Genomic DNA, 22,724 nt, shown 5'->3' on the forward strand with positions numbered 1-22,724 from the left:
GAGTTAGAGAGATGGCTAAGCAGTTAAGCAATTGCTGCTCTATTCTAAGGTCTGGAGTTCTAATTAATCTCAGCCTCCACATCTGACAGCTAACAAATACCCATAACTTTAGATAAAGAATCAGAAACATCCTCTTCTGCCTCCACAGGTGAACTCACAGGTATGTACTCTTTTGTTGTTTTGTTATTAAGACAGGGGTTCTCTGTGTAACAGCCCTGGAAGTCACAAATTTTAGACCAGGCTGGTCTTGAATTCTGAGATCTACCTGCCTCTGCCTCCTAAATGCTGGGATTAAACACATGAGCCACCACTTCCTAGCTTAAAATAAATTGTTTAAGATTCCTAATAATGGGGGTTGGGGATTTAGCTCAGTGGTAGAGTGCTTGCCTAGCAAGCGCAAGGCCCTGGGTTCGGTCCCCGGCTCTGAAAAAAGGAAAAAAAAAAAGATTCCTAATAATGGATGTTATATAGCTCAGTGGTTAAGAGCACTTGCTGATTTTCCAGAGGTCCCAAGTTTAATTTCCAATACACACTGGGAGTTCACAACTGTCTATAACTCCAATTCCAGGGAATCTGACACCCTCACACAGATGTAACAATAATACACAGAAAAAGTAAAAACTCAATTAAATCAGTTTTTAAAAACTCTAATAACACTAAAAAGAAAGACTTCTACACTGGTGGAAAAATTAAATTCTTTGGTTGAGGGGCTTGAGATACAGTTTCTCTGTGTAGCCCTGGCCATCCTGAAAGTAGCTCTGTAGATCAGGGTGGCCTGAAAATCAGTGATCCGTCTGCCTCTGCTTCTTATATTCTGGGACTTAAATATGTGCCACGTCTAGGCTAAGAAATTAAATTCTCAACATTTACTGTAGATAAAATAACAAAAGATAGTAAATATTTCTTAAAACTTTAAGTACTTTATTTATTTATTTATTTATTTATTTATTTATTTATAGACAAAGACAGAGACAGACAGAGAGACAGAGAGTAAGTGAGTGAGTGAGTGAGTATGTGCACATTTGTGGGCACGTGTGTGTTACAGAGTACTCATAGAACTTAAGAGGACAACCTGCATGAGTCAATTCTCTTTCTATCATGTATATCCTGGTGTGTCCTGGTACTTTATCACAAAAAATAGAAATCCTAAGATAGAAACTTGCACAGGATCATGAGATATTGCTGTGAAATAATGATTGTGTTTTTTGGAGGACTGTAAAAGGAGTTTGGAAAATTAAACTGGGGAAGCCATTGAGTCTAATCAGCTGTTCTATGGAAACATTGAAGATAATGCTTCAAACAGTGCAGATGATGGAGACATGGCTTGTGACATTTTAGACAGAAGTGTGGGAGTTCCTCAAAGACTATCAGAACCATTTGTGTGATATTTTGAACTAAGAACCACAAAATTCAAACATCCTGCTAACCCCTGCATGCACATGTACATGTATCCACACACTCATGTGATCATACACATGTGCACGTATAAACACTCATGACAAAAATAAGTTGGGCATGATAGTGGTATACACCTATAATCCCTGTACTTGGTAAGTAGTGTAAAGAAGATGAGGAGTTCAAGGCCCCTCTGTGCTACATGAGACTTCCATTTCAAAGGGAAGAATTAAAAAACAAAAAGAGCTATCGAGACACGCCTGGGAAACCAGAGGAGACTACTCTCTGCCCACAACTCTGACTCTAGAGGAAAACACCTAGTGCCATCTGGGCCTCCTGTGCACAGGGACCCAGGAGAAGTAGGGGCAGGCCCTTCTGGTTGCTGCCCTCACAGAGAGCTGAAACTCAGCCGCAAGGAGCGACTTCAAACCCGAGACCAGAGGTAAGACCAACTTTTCTGCTCCAAGTGACCTGTCTGGTAGACTCAGACAAAGGCAAAATTCCTCTGGGATCAGACACTTCCGGCTTCTAGCTGGCGCCCGAACCTTGCTAATCCCAACCCACAGCTCCCTGCTCCCAAACCCTGTGGGAGAGAGAGCTGATCAGTCAGAAGTGTGGACAATCCTGAGACTGCAGGGTAGGAGAGACCACCAGTACTGTCCACCCTTGCCCACATCCCTGGCCCAAGAGGAAACTATATAGGGCCTCTGGGAACAGGAAGACAGGGGCACTCAACGCTGTGGTGCAGACACTGCACGGATATGAAGGACCAGGTCAAACAGCTCCCTGCACCCAAATCCCATGTGAGGGAGAGCTAGATGTTCAGAGGGGCAGACACACCTGGGAAACCAGAGGAGACTACTCTCTGCCCACATTTCTGACTCTACAGGAAAATGCCTAGTGCCATCTGGGCCCCGTGTGCACAGGGACCCAGGAGAAGTAGGGGCAGGCCCTTCTGGTTCACGTCCAAAGGGACAGCTGAAAGCCAGTAGACAGAAAAGACTACACGCCTGAGAGCAGAATACTCTGTTCCCATAACTGGCTGAAAGAAAACAGGAAAACAGGTCTACAGCACTCCTGACACACAGGCTTATAGGATGGTCAAGCTACTGTCAGAAATAGCAAAATGAGGTAACACCAGAGACAACCTGATGGCGAGAGACAAGCACAGGAACCCAAGCAACAGAAACCAAGACTACATGGCATCATCAGAGCCCAATTCTCCCACCAAAGCAAACACTGAATATCCAAACACACCAGAAAAGCAAGATCTAGATTCAAAATCACATTTTATCATGATGATGGAGGACTTTAAGAAGGTCATAAATAACTCCCTTAAGGAAATACAGGACAACACAAGTAAACAACTAGAAGCCTTTAAAGAGGAAACACAAAAACCCTTAAAGAATTACAGGAAAACACAACCAAACAGGAGAAGGAAATGAACAAAACCGTCCAGGAGTTAAAAAATGGAAATAGAAACAATAAAGAAAGCACAAAGGGAGACAACCCTGGAGACAGAAAACCTAGGGAAGAGATCAGGAGTCACAGATGCGAGCATCACCAACAGAATACAAGAGATAGAAGAGAGAATCTCAAGAGCAGAAGATTCCATAGAAATCATCGTACTAACTGTCAAAGATAATGTAAAGCGGAAAAGCTACTAGCCCAAACATACAGGAAATCCAGGACACAATGAGAAGATCAAACCTAAGGATAATAGGTATAGAAGAGAGTGAAGACTCCTAACCAAAGGACCAGTAAATATCTTCAACAAAATCATAGAAGAAAAAACTTCCTAACCTAAAAGAAAGAGATGCCCATAAACATAAAAGCAGCCTACAGAACTCCAAATAGATTGGACCAGAAAAGAAATTCCTCTTGTCACATAATAGTCAAGACATCAAATGCACGAAACAAAGAAAGATTATTAAAAGCAGTAAGGGAAAAAGGTCAAGTAACATATAAAGGCAGACCTATCAGAATTACACCAGACTTCTCACCAGAGACCGTGAAAGCCAGAAGATCCTGGACAGATGTCATACAGACCCTAAGAGAACACAAATGCCAGCCCAGGTTACTGTATCCAGCAAAACTCTCAATTAACACAGATGGAGAAACCAAGATATTCCGTGACAAAACCAAATTTACACAGTACCTTTCTATAAATCCAGCCCTACGAAGGATAATAAATGGTAAAGCCCAACACAAGGAGGCAAGCTACACCCTAGAAAAAGCAAGAAACTAATCATTTTGCAACAAAACAAAGAGAAGACAAGCACAAAAAATAATTTCATCTCCAAATACGAAGATAACAGGAAGCCTCAATCACTATTCCTTAATATCTCTCAACATCAATGGACTCAATTCCCCGATAAAAAGACGCAGATTAAAAAACTGGATACGTAATGAGGACCCAGGATTTTGCTGCCTACAGGAAACACACCTCAGAGACAAAGACAGACACTACCTCAGAGTGAAAGGCTGGAAAACAACTTTCCAAGCAAATGGTCTAAAGAAGCAAGCTGGAGTAGCCATTCTAATATCGAATAAAATCGATTTTCAATCAAAAGTCATCAAAAAAGATAAGGAAAGACACTTCATATTCATCAAAAGAAAAATCCAAGAAGATGAACTCTCAATCCTAAATATCTATGCTCCAAATACAAGGGCACCTACATACATAAAAGAAACCTTACTAGAGCTCAAAGCACACATTGCACCTCACACAATAATAGTAGGAGATTTCAACACACCACTCTCATCAATGGACAGATTATGGAAACAGAAATTAAACAGACATAGACAGACTAATACAAATTATGAACCAAATGGACTTAACAGATATTTATAGAACATTCTATCCTAAAACAAAAGAATATAACTTCTTTTCACCACCTCATGGTACTTTCTCCAAAATTGACCATATAATCAGGCACAAAACAGGCCTCAACAGACATAGAAAGATAGAAATAATCCCATGCGTCCTATCAGACCACCACGGGCTAAAGCTGGTCTTCAATAACAGTAAGAAAAGAACGCCCACATATACATGGAAGTTGAACAATTCTCTACTCAATGATAACCAGGTCAAGGAAGAAATGAAGAAAGAAATTAAAGACTTCTTAGAATTTAATGAAAATGAAGGTACAACATACCCAAACTTATGGGACACAATGAAAGCTGTGCTAAGAGGAAAACTCATAGCTCTGAGTGCCTGCAGAAAGAAACAGGAGAGAGCATAGATCAGGAGCTTGACAGCACACCTAAAAGCTCTAGAATTAAAAGAAGGAAATATACCCAGGAGGAGTAGAAGGCAGGAAATAATCAAACTCAGAGCTGAAATCAACCAAGTAGAAACAAAAAGGACTATACAAAGAATAAAACAGAACCAAAAGCTGGTTCTTTGAGAAAATAAAAAAGATAAATAAACTCTTAGCCAGACTAACCAGAGGACACAGAGAGTGTATACAAATTAAGAAAAACAGAAATGAAAAGGGAGACATAACAACAGAAACAGAGTAAATTCAAAAAATCATCAGATCTTACTATAAAAGCCTATATTCAACAAAACTTGAAAATCTGCAGGAAATGGACAATTTCCTAGACAGATACCAGGTACCAAAGTTAAATCAGGAACAGATAAACCATTTAAACAACCCCATAACGCCTAAAGAAATAGAAGCAGTCATTAAAAGTCTCCCAACTAAAAAGAGCCCAGGTCCAGATGGGTTCAGTGCAGAATTAATTCTATCAGACCTTCATAGAAGACCTCATACTAATACTATCCAAACTATTCCACAAAATTGAAAACAGATGGAGCGCTACCGAATTCCTTCTACGAAGCCATAATTACTCTTAAACCTAAACCACACAGAGTCCCAACAAAGAAAGAGAACTTCAGACCAATTTCCCTTATGAATACTGATGCAAAAATAATAAAATTCTTGCAAACCGAATCCAAGAACACATCAAAACAATCATCCATCATGATCAAGTAGGATTCATCCCAGGTATGAAGGGATGGTTTAATACACAGAAAACCATCAACGTAATCCACTATATAAACAAACTGAAAGATAAAAACCACATGATCATTTCATTAGATGCTGAGAAAGCATTTGACAAAATTCAACACCCCTTCATGATAAAAGTCCTAGAAAGAACAGGAATTCAAGGCCCATACGTAAACACAGTAAAGGCTATATACAGCAAACCAGTAGCTAACATTAAACTAAATGGAGAGACTTGAAGCAATCCCACTAAAATCAGGGACTAGACAAGGCTGCCCACTCTCTCCCTACTTATTCAATATAGTTCTTGAAGTTCTAGCCAGAGCAATCAGACAACAAAAGGAGGTCAAAGGGATACAGATTAGAAAGGAAGAAGTCAAAATATCATTATTTGCAGATGATATGATAGTATACTTAAGTGATCCCAAAAGTTCCACTAGAGTACTACTAAACCTGATAAACACCTTCAGCAAAGTGGCTGGGTATAAAATTAACTCAAATAAATCAGTAGCCTTCCTCTACAAAAAAAGAGAAACAAGCCGAGAAAGAAACTAGGGAAAAGAAACTATAAAAATAGTGACAAAAGAAGGAGATGGTTTGGTTTAAAACCAACAAGAAACCAGAAAGAAAATTTGAAGAGGAAAGCCAATGATAATCAGAATCTGGTGAGAGCTTGCTGAAAGGATTGGACTGTAGCTGCTGGTTCATGCCTGGTGTCTGCCTGCCTAGAGGACTGGTCTGCAGCTGCTGTGTCATATTTGGTGTTTGCTATGGGACTGAACTGCTGAGAAATATCAAGCTTGCCCCCAAAGAACTATTGCTGAACAGGTCCAATTCCCCCTATCCTAATAACTTTTCTCTTTTCTCTTCCACTACCTCTACTGGGTGGTGAGCTAGAGAAGAGATTGAACCCTTATTAAAAAGAGGTTGCCAAAAAAAAAGAGGTTGCCAAAAAATGTATATCTACACTTTACTATGACAAGACTATAACATTCAAGTATGATTCATTATTCACGATCACCATAACAAATTATCATAAAAATATGCCACTATTTTGCAGTGGTAGATACAAACCCAGGACCTTGAACAAGCTAGGTGAGTACCACCAAGCTTCATCTCTAGTCCCTCAAACAAATTTTACATGAAGAATTTAAAACACTTATAACCTTTATTAATTCTAGGTAGACTTCCTAATGTATTTTCGTTTTTTTTTTTTTTTTATTTTTGAGACATGGTCTTGCTGTACAGCCAAGGCTCACCTCAAACTTATAATCTTCCTGCCTGTGCCTTCCTAGTACTGGGATTATAAGCAGGCATAACAATACCTTTGCCTGTCCTGGAATTCACTCTGTAAACCAGGCTGGCCTTGAACTCACAGAGATCCACCTCCCTCTGCCTCCCTAGAGTTAAAGGTGTGCATCACCACACCCAACCAGTGTATACTTTTTAAATAGTAGTTTATAGTAGCTCATGGTCATATATGCAATCCAAGCACTCATAAGGCTGAGGACTGCCCCAAAGTTTGAGGCCAGTCTGAGGCCACTCTGGACTAAATAGTAACTTTCAGGTCAGCCTGTGTTATAAAGATCCTAACTCAAAACACACATCCCCACACATACAAACCTCCACAAATCAAACAATAAACAACCCCATTCTTCTATATTTAGACCAAAAATCTAAAATAACACAGAATTATTTTCAAGGAACTATCTTGCCTTAAATTTTGTTTTACTGGTTTTGTTTTTGGAGACAGTCTCCAATTTACCAAACTAGACAGAAACTTGCTACATAGCGATCCTCCTGCCCTCCATATCCAGTGAATTATACTAAGCTTTTATTTTTAATTCTTTTTTATTTTTTAAAATATGCATGGATTGCCTTTATCTATCTTATCTGTGCACGACATGGATAAAGTGCTCAATGATACTAGAAGACGGTTCAGATCTCCTGAAACTAGAGTTACAGATGTTTGTGAGCTGCTGTGTAGGAGCTGAGAAATCAAATTCAGTCCTCTAGATGTTCTTAGCTACTGAGCCATGTCTCCAGATCCCTCCCTTTTTGGACAGGGTCTTTTTTTTTTTTTTTGGTTCTTTTTTTTCGGAGCTGGGGACCGCACCCAGGGCCTTGCGCTTCCTAGGCAAGCGCTCTACCACTGGGCTAAATCCCCAACCCCAAGACAGGGTCTTTCTACATAGCCCTGGATGACCTGGAACTCAATATATAGACCAAGCTAGTCTCAAATTCTGTCTCCCAAGTGCTGAGATTAATGGTGTCCACCACTACACCCATAATTACTCCCAGTGATTATACTAACTTATACCTAATACATGAATGCCTCAATCAACCAAAATTGTTCTTTTCTGGGAAAACTTGTTCCTTATCTGTCAACTTCCTTAGAAGAGAATAAAGACAGGAAAGAATTCTTCACCTGCAGTAACTGGCCAGGATGAAGAGAACCCAGGAAAGGTGATGTATGACAATAAACAGTTTCTCCATATTTGCAATCTGGGGCTCCAGGATCTTTTCCAGGTTTCTAGAAGAAACACAGCAAACTCAGACTCACAGAATAAAACCAATAAACATACATGTAATTTTCCATAAGCATAGCATTTGCTATAAACAAGAATGCTAGTCCTTTCCCCCAAGAAACATATATGGTAAAATACATGTTCACAGAGTATCATTACATACCTAATTAGAGTTATAGTGATAACAAAAAATTTCAGGGCCTGGAGAGATGGCTCCATGTTAAGAATATTAGTTGTTTTTACAGAGGACCCAGGTTTGGTTCTCAGCACTCATATAGTGGCTCACAACCATCCATACTTCCAGGAAACACACTCTTCTGGCCTCCTCAGTCACATGTATGTGGTGTGCATCCATATATACATACAGCAAAACACTCATACACATAAAATATGTATTTAAAAAACATACACATATAAAAAACCACAAAAATTATTTGAGTACAGTCTCACCCGTTTATAGTAGTTTTTTATCTTAGTTGCCATGCCAACTTGCATCATTAATGGTCCATTTTCTTCACTGTATTCAGCAAGAATAAGGTCTCCATCTTTGCCTGTAAGGTCCTGAGGTGTGCGCATAAAAAACATCTCTCCACCACCTGAGGCTTGTCTCTCTTGTTCTCTCATCTGTCCAAAATGAAGACAATATAGATAAACTACACACACTCATAGCCAATCTGAGACAATACCAAAACTTTTTTACGTGTTTGTTCAATTTTATTGTGAAAACTTTCAAACATATCTCTAAAACTGAAAAATAGCATTCTGAACATCTTTTCTCTCACTGTTTAAGCATTTTCTCTATTTAATCTGTAAATTTTCTACAGATTTTAGTAAACTAGTTTTGAAAGCTGCAATATTTTATCCTGTGGTATCTTCATCTAAATCTACTAGAGGTTAGGGTTTTAGCTCAGTGGTAGAGTGCTTGCCTAGCAAGCTCAAAGCCCTGAGTTCAATCCTCGGCTTCTAAAAAAAAAAAAATAATTTTTATTTTTAAAGACATTCTCCTTTTTTTTTTTCTTTTTCTTTCTTTTTTTTTTTTTTTTTTCGGAGCTGGGGACCGAACCCCAGGCCTTGCGCTTCCCAGGCAAGCGCTCTACCACTGAGCTAAATCCCCAACCCTTAAAGACATTCTTCTAAATAACCAAAATAAAATTATATCACATCTGAGAAAATAATTCCCTAAGATAATCTAATATCTAGTATAACTCCAAAATTTGTACCAATTATCTTACAGAACATTTTTCATAACCAGGATTCATTTATACCTTGGCCTTCTTTTTGATATGCTTCAACAAAGGCTGGACTGAGTGTGGACCTGGCTGAGATAGTGCCCCAAAGGAGTACTTTTTTAGAGGTGGGCGATGGAACTGCCGGAGTTTGATGGGTCCCATGTGGGTGGGAAAGAAGGGCTGCCGTAATTCTACAGCTGGAATTGAGTGCTAAACAGGAAACAGAAGAGTTAAAATTAAATACTACTTCCCAGGCAATCTTTACCCATACCTTCCAACAAAACAAAGCAGCAATTTGTACCTGGATAATATTCCCTCCGAAAGTACCTCGAAGACCCTGTTGCTTGGGATAGTAATACTCATCATTGGAGAGATTCCATGGATCTTTCACTTCTGGCTGAGACATGTTCTAATGATAGATCAAATAAGTATTGGTCAGATTACCCTTTCCTAATACCTTTCTTTGTTCTTCTAAATACCAAGTCCTTTTCTTTTCACAAACCTGCTGTGGCTCTTCCTTGATAACTCCTGTTTTTCCCAAGAGAATTCGACTCTTCTTCAGAGATGACTCTTTCTTATTCTCCTTAGAAGGGGAATTAGAAGTAGCTTCTTCCTTCTCATCGGGGATCTCTGACGATATAACAAGAAATGACTTTGGAATTGCTATCCCTAAATGCTCAATTTTGTTTATTCCTCCTGTTTTCTCCTCTTCTTCTTCCCTTTCTCCTACCCTCTTCCCCACTCCTCTGTACAATACGAAGGATTGGTAAGGATTCTATCACTGAGCTACATCTCCAGCCCTCTAACTCTTTTCCCATTATTTTTAGATACAATCTCACTAAATTGCTAAAGCTGTCCTGAAACACACTCTGCAGCCTAGACAGTCTGGAATTACAGTCTTCTTACCTCGGCCTCCTAAGTAGCTGGGATCCATGCTACCAGGCACAGCTAAAACTCACCTTTCCACTGATATTTTTGGAGTTTCTAAGTAGATTTTTCACTCTACTTCCAGACTTTTAGTCAGTAATTCCAGCTAGACTATATCTGATATCATTTGTTTGTTTTAAGAGTTTCTGTGTGTATTCCTGATTGTCCTGGAACTCTGTACACCAGGCTGGCCACAAACTCTGGGATCTGCCTGCCTCTGCCTCCCAAGGTGTTTACCACCATTGCCTAGTCATGTCTAATGATGTCTTGAAGATACAATTTTTCAACATTTTTTTTTTTTTTTTTTTTTTGAGTCAGACCGAGCCCAGGGCCTTGCGCTTCCTAGGCAAGCGCTCTACCACTGAGCTAAATCCCCAACCCCTCTGAGCTAAATCCCCAACCCCTCAACATTTCTACATGAGTTTTTCCTAAACCATACTCAAACTCTGGAAGCTACAGCTTTTCTTTTAAAAAAGCATCACCTAAGTTTCTAGTTTTTGCTTTCTTTAACATTTTTATATCCTCTTGCCCTTTGACATCAATAATAAGATGTCAAAGATAAAGAGCATTGGCTTTGGCTATCAACATACCCAAAATCAAGTTCTCATCATTGGGATCAAGTGTCAAAACAGGAGGCTCCAAAATCCTAGGCATGTTCTGAGCATCCCAAATGATATTGTCCTCCCAACGTCCATATACCAGATCTTCATTATCAATGGGGAAAATGGAGTACCATGGTTTATCATCATCCAATGTAACTGTAAACCTGACCAGAACAAGAAGAGAGAGTAGTAACAAAGCATTAATGCTCCTTTAGTTATGATTCAAGCAAAAAGAAAAGAAAAAATTAGTGCAGGTACTCATATAACTATTCAAAAGAAAGCTACTAGATATCATATATATCTCACTTTAACAGAAAACACTGCTAACAAAATATTCATGGCAATATTGTTTATAATATTTAAAACTTAATCAGACTACTTACTAAGGGACTAGCTAAATAATTATGGTAAGGGGCTGGAGGAATGACTCAGCAGGCAAGAGCACTGGTTGGTTGCTTTTCCAGAGGACCCAGGTTCAATTCCCAGCACCCACCTAGGACCTTACACCTGTAACTCCAGTTCCAGGGAATCTGACACCCTCACAGAGACATACCATGCAGGCAAAAACTCCAAAACACACAAAATAAAATAAGTAAATCATTTAAAAAATTACAGTGATCAATATTGATATTAAGCTATGTTAGCAAATAAAACGAATATCGGTAAGGAAAACGTGCTTCTAAATAAGAATAAGAATAATTAATTAAGAATACTATGCATTCAGGAAGACAGAAAGAAGAATTATAAGCCTGAGGCCTGACAAGATGGCTACACACCAAGATCTTATATCAAAACACTATGTTACTGAGTTGGATATGGTAGCATTCTCCTTTAATCCTAGAACTTGGGAAGCAGAGATAGGAAGAGACTAGCCAGAGTTGCCCAGCAAGACTTTGTCTCAAAAAAACAAAAATTTAGAAAAGAAACTAAGCAACTGAAAAGTGGATATTTGCCAAAAAAACCAACCCAAAACAAACAAACAAACAAAGAAACAAAGAAGATGAACCTAACCCTCAAAGAGACTGGAGGCCCCAGGAAGTTTAGAGGTCTGGGGTGGGTGGGGTGGGGACATCCTTGTGGAGACAGGGGTGGAGGGAAGTACACAGGTTGGGGGTAGGGTATGTGGGATGTGAAACTCTGGGGGTGGGACCTGGAGGGAATAAAATCTGGAGTATAAAAAATAATAATAAAAAAAAATCCTAAAAAAGTATTTAACAGAACTAAAGAGAAAATTCTTTTCAAATGACTTCTTAAATTAAGGCCATTTTTAGTCAGGTGGTGATGGCACACACTTTTAATCCCAGAACTCAAGAAGCAGGTGAATCTCTTGAGTTTGAGGCCAACCTGGTCTACAGAGAGCTCAAAGACATCCCTGTCTTGAAAAAAACAAAAACAAAATTAAGGCTTTTTTTTTGAGTTGGGTGTAGTGATGTATCAGTATAATCAGTACTCAACAGGTAAGGGCTTAGAATACTGAGTCCAAGGGCAACCTCAGTTATATATAGTAAGACTTGCTGAAAAGAAAAACCAACAGCAGGGTGGTGGTGGTGGTGGTGGTGGTAGTATGTTGCCTAAATTGTAAAATAAATCCAGAGTTACTGAGAAAATGTGGAGAATACAGAATGGTATAAAGAAAACTGAAGAAACTAAAATAACCACTGCAGATACTTTAATATATTTTTGCCAGATTTTTGTTTTATAGTTCAACTGGTTTTTTTTTTCTTATTTTTTACAAATAAAATACCAAATATGCTGTTTCATATTTCCTTTTCCTTCATTTTAAATATTTCCTGGCATTTACTTGTCCACCACAGTACTCAAGAGGCTAAGTTAGAAGGATTACTTCAAGTTCAAGGCAAGTCTGAACTACATACATGACAAGTACTAGGCCAGCAAGGGATACAGAGTGAAATCCTGTCTCAAAAAAATCCAATAAATCAAGGTGATTTTTAAATATACCCCTCTGACCTCAGTGTTGGTCAAAGGGTTATCAAAATGTTCAAGAATAATTTAGAGATTGCCAAGAACTTGTTAAAAAGTGCTTTCAAGTCTGACTGATGGCTCTCACATAGAAATACTTAAAACCACTTTTCTTCTAAAAATTCATGTTTCCTATGTCATTAACATTTATATACACAACTTTGAAAACTTACATATAAAATTACATTTTAAGAGAAAATTAACAAGGAGTAGTAGCAAATACCTTTAATTCCAACAGTTGGGAGGCAGTGGCAGGCAGATCTCTGTAAATTTCAGGCTAGCATGGTCTACACATAGCCCAGGACTACACAGTGAAAACTTATCTCAAAAACAAAAACAACCAAACAAAAGCAAAAGAAAAACCACAGTATAGAAGGTTGTAATGGCTTACACATGTAATTGCACACTTGTGAGACCAAGGTAGGAAGACTGCAGTAAATCTGATGCCAACCCGAGGGACAAGATTCACAAGACTCTATCTCCAAAAACACTGCCACCATAGCACTCAGGAGACAGAGTCAGGATCTCTGTGAGTTGAGCCAGCTTACTCTACATAAAAACCCTAGCTTAAAACAAACAAACAAAACAAAAACAGCATTGTAACACTGAACTCAAATGGCATGGCAACAAATACCTGTACTGTAGTACTTAGGAAGATGGTGAGTTTAAGGAGAACCTGAGCTAAACAGTGAGTGCCAGTTTAGCTTCAGGTACAGAGCAAGACCTTGTCTCAACATTAATTAATTAAGCTTACCATATACTTGCAGAAAACAAAATATCAAAAAAGTTAATAATTGATAATTTTTTAGGACTCTCATTTCCTTTATTTGTATAACATTTGTATAACATTTGTATAACAGAGCACCCCAAAGCTGACTATCTTTAAATGATAACCATTTTTTTAGTTGTGATTTAGAGATATTTGTTCTCTAGTGTTCTTTTTTTCCCATTTTTTATTGGATACCTTCTTTATCTACATTTCAAATGTTATCCCCCTTTCCTGTTTCCCCTCCAGAAACCCCCTATCCCATCCTCCCACCCCCTGCCTCCATGAAGGTGCTCCTCCACTGACCCCTTCCTTCCCACCTCCCTGCCCTGGCATTTTCCTACACTGGGGCATCGAGTCTTCACAGGACCAAGGGCCTCCCCTCCCATTGATGCCCAACAAGGTCCATCCTCTGCTACATATGCAGCTGGGGCAATGGGTACATTCCTGTGTACTCTTTGGTTGGTGGTTATCAGAATTTTCCTTTCTGACACTGTTTTCATGCTGTTAAGCACAGTTTTGTGTATGTAATTTTGATTTATTTGTTTGGTTGGTTCTTTAATACAGGGTCTCTCTGTAGCCCTCACTGTCCCAATATTCACTCTATAGGCTGACTTCACACTCAGAGATCAAGCCTGCCTATGCCTCCTGAGTGCTGAGATTAGAGGCGTGCACCACCACTGTTCAGCTAAGCACAGTATTTTTATTTTAACCTCGTTGAGAAAAAAAATTATAAAATGATAAATATAAAGTACCTTTATGAACAAAAAAAAGAAAAAGAAAAAAATCAGAGATTAGATTTGAAGTGTTTCACTGTCCCTCTGACGCTTAAAAGACTACAACTAGGATTACTTATAATGACTGAAATGAAAGCCTGTGTGTTAGAAATTGCTGGCATATGGGGGTTGGGGATTTAGCTCAGTGGTAGAGCGCTTGCCTAGCAAGCACAAGGCCCTGGGTTCGGTCCCCAGCTCCGGAAAAAAAAAAAAAAAAAAAAAGAAAGAAATTGCTGGCATAGAGGCATACCTTGCTGAACATTGTAGGCCATGGCATTCCTAGTCATACTGGAGGGAAGCCAACCTGCCAAACTTGCACGCTGAGGTTTTGTTCCTTTGTGTTTGACATCCTCCCCATCCCAGATGATATCATCTTCCCAATGCAGTTGTGTCACCATTAGGAAGTTTTCATCTGCCAGAAGATCAACGCCATTGTTTTCCTCAAGTTTTCTTAGTTTCTATATAAGTAGAAAGAATAATAAATCAATCAGTCACTGGTCAAAGTTTCTAATCTAGATACTAAATGATTCATAAAGTGGTGCTTTGCCAGGCTTAGTGTCAAATACCTGCAATCCTAGCACTTAGGAGACTGAAAGGAGAATTCCAATTTGAAGTCAGCCCAGGATACAAAGTGTGACTGTCTCAAAAGCCAAGGACTGGGAATGTAGCCCTGTGATAAGAGTGCTACCCCAGCATATGGAATCACTCTTGGAATCACTCTCCAGAACAGAGAAAATGACATTTTACTTGTGCAAACTACCTGATAATAAAAAAAAAATCTGCCTCCTCTCCCACTCCAACAGCATGAATTTCAAAAATAGAATTGTTAGAACAGGGCCTAGTTAGATGATACTCTACTATGCAAATTTCCTACTAAAGATCCTACTCAAGAAATCCCCAGCTAAGTAGTAAAAATGATAGACCCCTATGCACACTGATGATTCCTCTCTCATAAATCAAGTTTGCTTACCTTCATTATGTTATATTTCATTGTAGAGTCATGTTCAGTCTTCTTCATTTTGAAGCCATAGTCAAAGCCACTGCCATCTTCAGGAACACCTAACATATCATACCATAGCCGGGCAGGTCCATACGCCATTCTGCCACTCTTGGTTTGGTATCCATTACTTTATCTGTATCTCCAGTTGACTGGGAAAACTTGGATTCCACAGGAGCCATCATTGTGATCTGTAACAAAGTGAGAGATGTAGAGGTCGGGGGTTCCCTATTCCAAATGACCTAAGGCTACAGAGAATTAACAATTATAAGGTTAGAGAGAGGAACCACAAGGATGATTCCTGAACAGGAATTTTTACCTGGATATAACATGACATGTTCTGTCCATGAGTAATGGCTTTATATTTAGCAATGTATCACCATCTACCCTGCCCTGCCCCACCAAACATTTTTCTGATACAACAGGAAAAGTGAAACCATTAGATTTAGCTCATTATTAGTCACTGACAATTACAAAGAACTCTTAACGCTAAAGTGTTAGTTACAACTTTGACATAAGCTAGAGAGCTTTCTACATGCGCCCTTGTAGACTTTGCCTACTTCATCATCAGAGAGACACTGCTCTGGAAGTGGTGGTGGAGCATAGTCATAGTTCCACAGAGATTTCTGGTTGACTTCTAATTCTACTGAACACTCCTCTTCCTGGATCTGCTCTTCCTGTATAAGTTCACGGTGCTTCTTTTTCCTCTTTCTCCGAGCACTCCTCCAAACTGATGGGACATTCTTCCCTGGTCCAAAAAGCCGTAAAAAGCGTAACACCTAGAACGTAGAACATAGTATTATGTCAGAGATTCAGTGTCTGAAAAACTCTCAAGTGATCTATTCAACTGCAGAGGAAAAAATGAAGGTGTGTTAAGTTGAGACCACAGAAGTATTATCCCTGAATAGGACAATTATCTCTTCTTTGTTCTTTTTTGGTGTGGTACTGAGATTTGAACCTAGGGACTTGTGCTCTATCAATGAGCTACATTCTCAATCCTTAGTTTTGTTTTATGTTTTCTGGGACAGGGTCTCATTATGTAGGCATGGCCTGGAACTCTATGTAGAACAGGCTGGCCTCAAACTCAGAGATCCATTTTCTTTGCCTGAGTTTAAAGGCAAACACAACCAAACCTGGCTAGTCTTTACCTTCTTGAGTCAAGGTCTCACTAAGTTGCCTAGGTTGCTCTTGAACTCACTCTTAAGCCCAGGAAGCCTTGAACTAATGATCACCCCCCTTTAGCCTCCATAGTAGCTAGAGTCAAGGTCCTACTACTAGGTTTGATCCATAGACTCATATATTTGAATGTTGTGTTCCCAGTTAATAGAACTGCTTGAAAAGGATCAAGGGGTATGGCCTTACTGGAGAAGGTGTGTAACTGGGGGGTGGTCTTTAAGTTTCAAAAGCCCAGGCCAGCCCTAGTCTCACTGTCTGCCTGTCGATTCACATATAAGCTTTCAGCTACCGCTTAGGTACCATGCCTGCCACTAAGCTCTCTGCCATACTGTTCTGGATTGATTAACCCTCTGAAATGGTAAGCAAGCATCCAATTAAATGCCTTCCTTTATAGGTTGCATTGGTCATGTTGTCTATAGCAATAGAATAATAACTAAGATACTTGGTTTACTGTTTATTCTAACAGGAAACTTATTTTATTTAGTCATGTGTTTATGTATGTATGCAGATGTACATGCCATAATGCATGTGTGGAGGTCAGAGGATAAGTCTCAGGAGTCGGCTCTCTCTGATCAACTTGTGGGATCTACAGAGCAAACGAAGATCCTCAGGTCTGCATGCAAGTGCTTCTACCCAATGAACCATCTCACCGGCCACCAACAGGACAACTTTGTTGCTGTTATTGTTTGAGGCAGGTCTCTCTACATAGCGTTGGCTATCCTGGAACTCACTATGTAGACCAAATTGGCCTGAAACTCACTAAGACACACCTGCCTCTACCTCTCAAGTGCTGGGATTGAAGGCATGCACAACCATACTTGGCAACAGGATACACATTTCCTATATACAACTTCAAAAAAAGAAAAACCAAATCTAATACAGCATAAAAAGTTCCTATATAAACAATTATCTGCCACTGAATAAGAACATCACTAAGACTTATATTCATGCCAGTGGTAAATCTCATGACTCATAACTGTATACTTAGCATTATAACAACAGAACTTGGAATCTGGAAAAAGTCAGTTTTCATTATGGACATTATTCGTACAAAGTACCTTTCCAGGTCTAAATTCTGGAAAAAGTTCTGTGACACTTGGCAACAGCTTGGTGGCATCATGCTGCATAATCCCAGCCAATGGTAGGGTCAGCTTTCCATCCTTAGATTCTGACTGTGTTGCTTCCTGAGGTCCCATCTCAGATTCTGAGTCAGAGGAACTACTGAAGTCCACTTTCTCTGAGGCCAAAGAGGAAGGGGCAATGATGGAGGGCAAGATGATGCCTTCTCCATCTTCAGACACTGCAACAAGGAAAAGAAACCCCTTTGGCATGTAACTATGAACACATTTCCTCAAATTCAGCCAACACCCCGTTCTAAGCTAATATGCATGGTTCTGTGGCAGGAGATATAGTCCCAAGCACCCAGGTTACTAGTATGCAGGCCAGAAAACTCATCCTACTTATTATTTCCCAACATCCCCAAACTCACCTTGTACCTGGTACCCTAGGGTTGTGATGAGAGAAAATAAACACTATTACTACATTTACTACTTTCCATAAATGACCAGTACTGTGCCCAATATTGTAAATAATAACAAAATTATATTAATACTTCACATTAATCAGGCCCTGTTATGTTCAGTTCGGAGATCTATAAGATGAAGAATTGTTAAAGCCCACAGAAAAAAAATAAATTCTATACTATAAGTCAAATAACATTTACTCTGCAAACTAAAGAAAATGGCTCAAAGTACCAACTGAAGGAATTAAGTTAACATAGTCTCAAAATATAAAAGACCAGGGCCAGGCATGGTGGCATACACCTTTGATCCCAGCACTCAGCAAGCAGAGGCAAGTAAATCTCTATGAATTTAAGGCCAAACCCATTTACATAAAGTTCCAGGCCAGCCAGGGATACACAGTGAAGCCCTGTTTGAAAAAACAAGACAGATGCTGTTCTTCATCTAACCTATGGCAGGATTATTACTGTTACAGGGTTAAGAATGGTGAGATAACAACTCAAGAGCTCATAAATCTTTATAATCTCAGAATATGAGTGATGCTACATCCCTGAAAGTTGCTTTATTGTTGAGACAGTCCTTTGTTACATAGTCCTAGCTAGCCTCAATCTAGCAGTCATCCTCCTGTCTTCAGAGTACTGGGAATATAGGCATACACTACCATGACCGATTAAAAGTTTGTTTGTTTTTTTTTTTAAAAAAAAAAGATAAGTTCTAAATATGAGTATATAAATTAGTTACATCAGAAAGTCTTGGGGGTACAGAGTATGGTAGGTAGCTCATACATATAATCCCAGCACTAAGAAGGCAGAAACAGAAGGATTGCTACAGGTTTAAAATCTGGCCTATTATAGAAAATTTCAGCGAGGTGCTTGATGGTAAGACCCTGTCTCAAAAAAAAAAAGTTCTAGGGGTTGGGGATTTAGCTCAGTGGTAGAGCGCTTGCCTAGCAAGCGCAAGGCCACCCTGGGTTCAGCTCCAGAAAAAAACAAAAACAAAAACAAAAACAAAGTTCTAGGGAAACTCTTCTGAGTCAAGAACTCCTATAACTGTGATGGCAAACTAATTTGAGGAGGGAGCAATAAATTAAATTGCTATTTCTTAACTGTGTGTTTCTGAACATTTTATAAAGAAAATTTCTATTCAATAGCAGAATTTGACACTTATATAATTTTTTAAGAAGACCAATCCTTTTCTAACATATTTTTTCAGATTTACTTTCATGTGCATTGGGGTTTTGCCTGCATGTATGTCTATCTGAGGGCATCATATTCTTTGGATTGGGAGTTATAGATAGCTGTGAGCTGTCATAGGGGTGCTAGGAATTGAAACCAGGTCCTCTGGAAGAGTAACCACTGCTCTTAACCACTGAGCAATCTCTCCAGCCCTATAACAGGTCATTTTTGAAAGCCCCTTAAGCATGCCAAAAGCCTGGTTTTATGAGTAGACACTCATTCCTAAAAGGAAGTAGACCTTGTTTTACTTACCACCAGTAAGACCATCTTGGTCCTTTTCTTTCTTCACTGGTCCTGGGGGTGGAGGTGGGGGAGGCATCAATTTGCAATCAATATCTTCACAATCAGCATCATAGTCATCTTCATCATAATCTGTTAAAACCAAGATGATCTCCTTAATATGAAGAATGCTATACAATACCCTTGAGCTTCCTTCAAATCTCAAGAATTTATAGCACCATAGAATAACAGAAGAGCCTTCTCTGTGTGGCACATGACTTTAATCTCAACAGTCAGGAGACAGAAGCAGGTAGATCTCTGAGTTTGAGAACAACCAGGGCTACATAGTAAGAACCTATCTCAAAAACCAAATGATATATTAAAAACGTAGCTCTGCTTCAAAAAAGCCGTGGTATAGCCAAATGTTCATTCTCACACAAGAGTAGGAGAGCTTCTGGGAACTGTCTGAAACTTTTTCATTATCATACTGGGTTTTGTTTTTCACGTTGTTCAATCTCCTAATTGAATATTCTTCCTCAGTTTCTAAAATTAAAAAAAAAAACTAAACTAAATTTTCTTCACAGTTTCAAAGTCCTAGGTATACTTTTTCTGTCTATATTTTTAGTAGTTGATCATTCTTTTCAGTGCTTTTTAACTATTGGCAATACTCAATAATTAGTCCTGAACAACTTATTTTAGGTTGGTTTGGTTTTTCAAGATAAGGTTTCTGTGTAATCCTGGCTGTCCTAAAACTTGTTCTTTTGTACACGAGGGTGGCCTAGAACTCAAAGATCTACCTGCCTCTGCCTCCCAAGTGCTGGGATTAACACCCCACCTGGCTAAAGGTCTGTTATTTATTTTATGTGTATTGGCACTTGCTCTGCATGTACATCTGTACAATATAAGATGGCATTAGATCCCAATATAAATGGTTGTAAATCACCATGTGATTGCTAGAAATTAAACTTGGGACTTAGAGCTTAACTACTGAGTCATCTCTCCAGTCCCCCATATTTTATTTTCAATGTTTTGATATAAAATTTCATGCAACGTAAGTACTGGGATTACAGGCATGTACTATTTTCCCTGCCCAATTCTTTTGTTCTACACACCTCCTTTCTTCAACCATCACCCTTACCAGCCAATATAGTGGAACATGCTTGTAGTCCCAACACTTGCAGTCAGGCTGGATGATTAGGAGTTCGAGCCATGTTTAACTAACATACCAAATTCAAGATTGCTCTGGATTATGCTGCCTGAAGATAGCAACGAAAAAGCCCTCAAGGGAGCTGGTAAAATAGCTCAGTGGATAAAGACAACTACCACTAATTCTAACAACTTCAGTTTGATTCTCGGAACCCACATGGTAGAAGAAAAGAACTGATTCCTTCAAGTTATCCTCTGACCTGTGTGTTGGGACATAAGCTTCCACACACAAAACAAATAAATGTAATTTTAAAAATAAACAAAAATAGAGGCTGGACCAATGGTTCAGCAGATAAAGCAACTTTTGTTCTTGCAGAAGACTTAGAGCAGCTCACAATCTTCCATAACTCCATAACTCCAATTCCAGAGGATCTGACATGTTCTTGACTTCCATGAGAACCAGGCAAACACGTGGTGTAGATACATACATGTAGGCACAAAACACCCACACTCACCCAAATAAATACATCTTTTAAAAATATGATAAAAATACAACTATTTTAAAAGGCAGGGGTTGGAGAGATGGCTCAGTCATTAAAAGTACTGGCTTATTCTTCCTGACAACCTGAATTTGATTTGCAGTAGTGACATGGTTACTCACAACCATCAGCACACCCAATTGGCATCTGTGGACAATGCAGACACATATGCAGGCAGAAACATCATTACACATAAAATAAAATAAATCTAAACAAAAAGCCCCCAAAGGCCAATGAGACAGCTTATTAGATAAATGGTTTGCTGCACACAGGTTTGGCCACTTGAGTTCAATCCCTAGAATCCGAGTAGAGATGGAAGGAAACAACCAACTCTACAAAGTTGTCTTCTGACCTCTACACATGTGCTGTGGTGCACATACAAAATATTATCTGTATCAATCTTTTTTTTCCAGGTCTGTGATGATCTGTATATGCTTGGGCCAAGGAGTGTCACTATTAGGAAATGTATCCTTGTTGGAGTAGGTATGTCACTGTGGGTGCCAGCTTTAATACCCTAGTACTAGCTGCCTGGAAGTCAGTATTCTGCTAGCAGCCTTCAGATGAAGATGTAAATCTCTCAGCTCTGCCTGCACCATGCCTGCCTGGATGCTGCCATGCTCCCACCTTGATGATAATGGACTGAACCTCTGAAACTGTAAAGCCAGTCCCAATTAAATGTTGTCCTTTATAAGACAACACAGCAGTACAACCCTAACTAAGACAAAGTCCCTCTACATATTCCTGGCTGTCATAGAACTTTCTATCATAGAACTTTCTATATAGACATAGCTAGCCTAAAACTCAGAAGTACATCTACTTCTGTTTCCCACTCGATTAATTTAAATCCAAATATATACATTTTACCCTAACCTTATTTCTACAATTTTAACACATCTTGGCTGCCTAAAGGAACCTTCCCAGAAAGATATCAAGACTCTTTTTCTTGGGTTTACTAGATGCTTTCCTATCATGTAAACACAAACTTAAATCCCCCAAAAGACATTAATAATTTTATTGATTTCAGAAAAAACTGGGGATTACTACAAATGACAAATTCAAGTGAAATATGAAGTTGGGATTGAACGTTTAGTATTCTGACCCAGAAATCTATTCTGTCCATTCTATCACACTATTTTACAGTCAGGTTGACTACTAACTTGTTATGGCATCAAATCTCAAATAATGTATATATAAAAAATCTACAAATTTTGTTTTATTGGCTTATGACTTATGAAATAATTAAATAGAAATAACTAGTCTACAGAGTTATTTCTAGGATAGTCAAGGCAACACAAAGAAACACTGCTTTAGAAAACAAAACACATCCCCAGTAGTGCCCAAATAAACCACTATGGCAAGTTGGTACCCTATCATGGCCAGAATGTTTGAAGAGGTCTGAATACAGCACCCAGTGATGAAGTCCTCCATCCTCAGGTGATTCCCTTTAGTGGAGGACAGTCCTCAGATCATTCACCTTGTCCTTTGTCCCTCAAGACAACCTCCAGAAAATGTTTCAGTTTCTGCTTTTGTCCAAGACAGGTTCCTCTAGACAATTCAAACCTCAAGACCCAGAACCACCTTCCCCAGAAAAAGACTCACAATTTGAAGCCCCACTTCTATATGGTTATTGTGAGAAATCTTTCACAAAGCCTTATTTTCTCAGAGACCATCTGAGA

The 22,724-nt window shown here is 39.0% G+C and overlaps 1 protein-coding gene across 1 annotated transcript in view; it reads right to left on the reverse strand.

Moving 5' to 3' along the window:
- Positions 1 to 22,724, reverse strand: part of Taf1 (TATA-box binding protein associated factor 1) — a 97,191-nt gene that overhangs the window by 71,852 nt on the left and 2,615 nt on the right. The window contains 12 exon segments of the mRNA XM_032889549.1: positions 7,837 to 7,941; positions 8,387 to 8,560; positions 9,202 to 9,375; positions 9,467 to 9,574; positions 9,668 to 9,795; positions 10,683 to 10,857; positions 14,465 to 14,674; positions 15,187 to 15,311; positions 15,314 to 15,404; positions 15,774 to 15,992; positions 17,448 to 17,689; positions 19,397 to 19,516. Of these exon segments, the coding sequence (XP_032745440.1) occupies positions 7,837 to 7,941; positions 8,387 to 8,560; positions 9,202 to 9,375; positions 9,467 to 9,574; positions 9,668 to 9,795; positions 10,683 to 10,857; positions 14,465 to 14,674; positions 15,187 to 15,311; positions 15,314 to 15,404; positions 15,774 to 15,992; positions 17,448 to 17,689; positions 19,397 to 19,516 (1,871 nt within the window).

Source organism: Rattus rattus, chromosome X (genome assembly GCF_011064425.1).
Source record: "Rattus rattus isolate New Zealand chromosome X, Rrattus_CSIRO_v1, whole genome shotgun sequence".
NCBI lineage: Eukaryota > Metazoa > Chordata > Mammalia > Rodentia > Muridae > Rattus > Rattus rattus.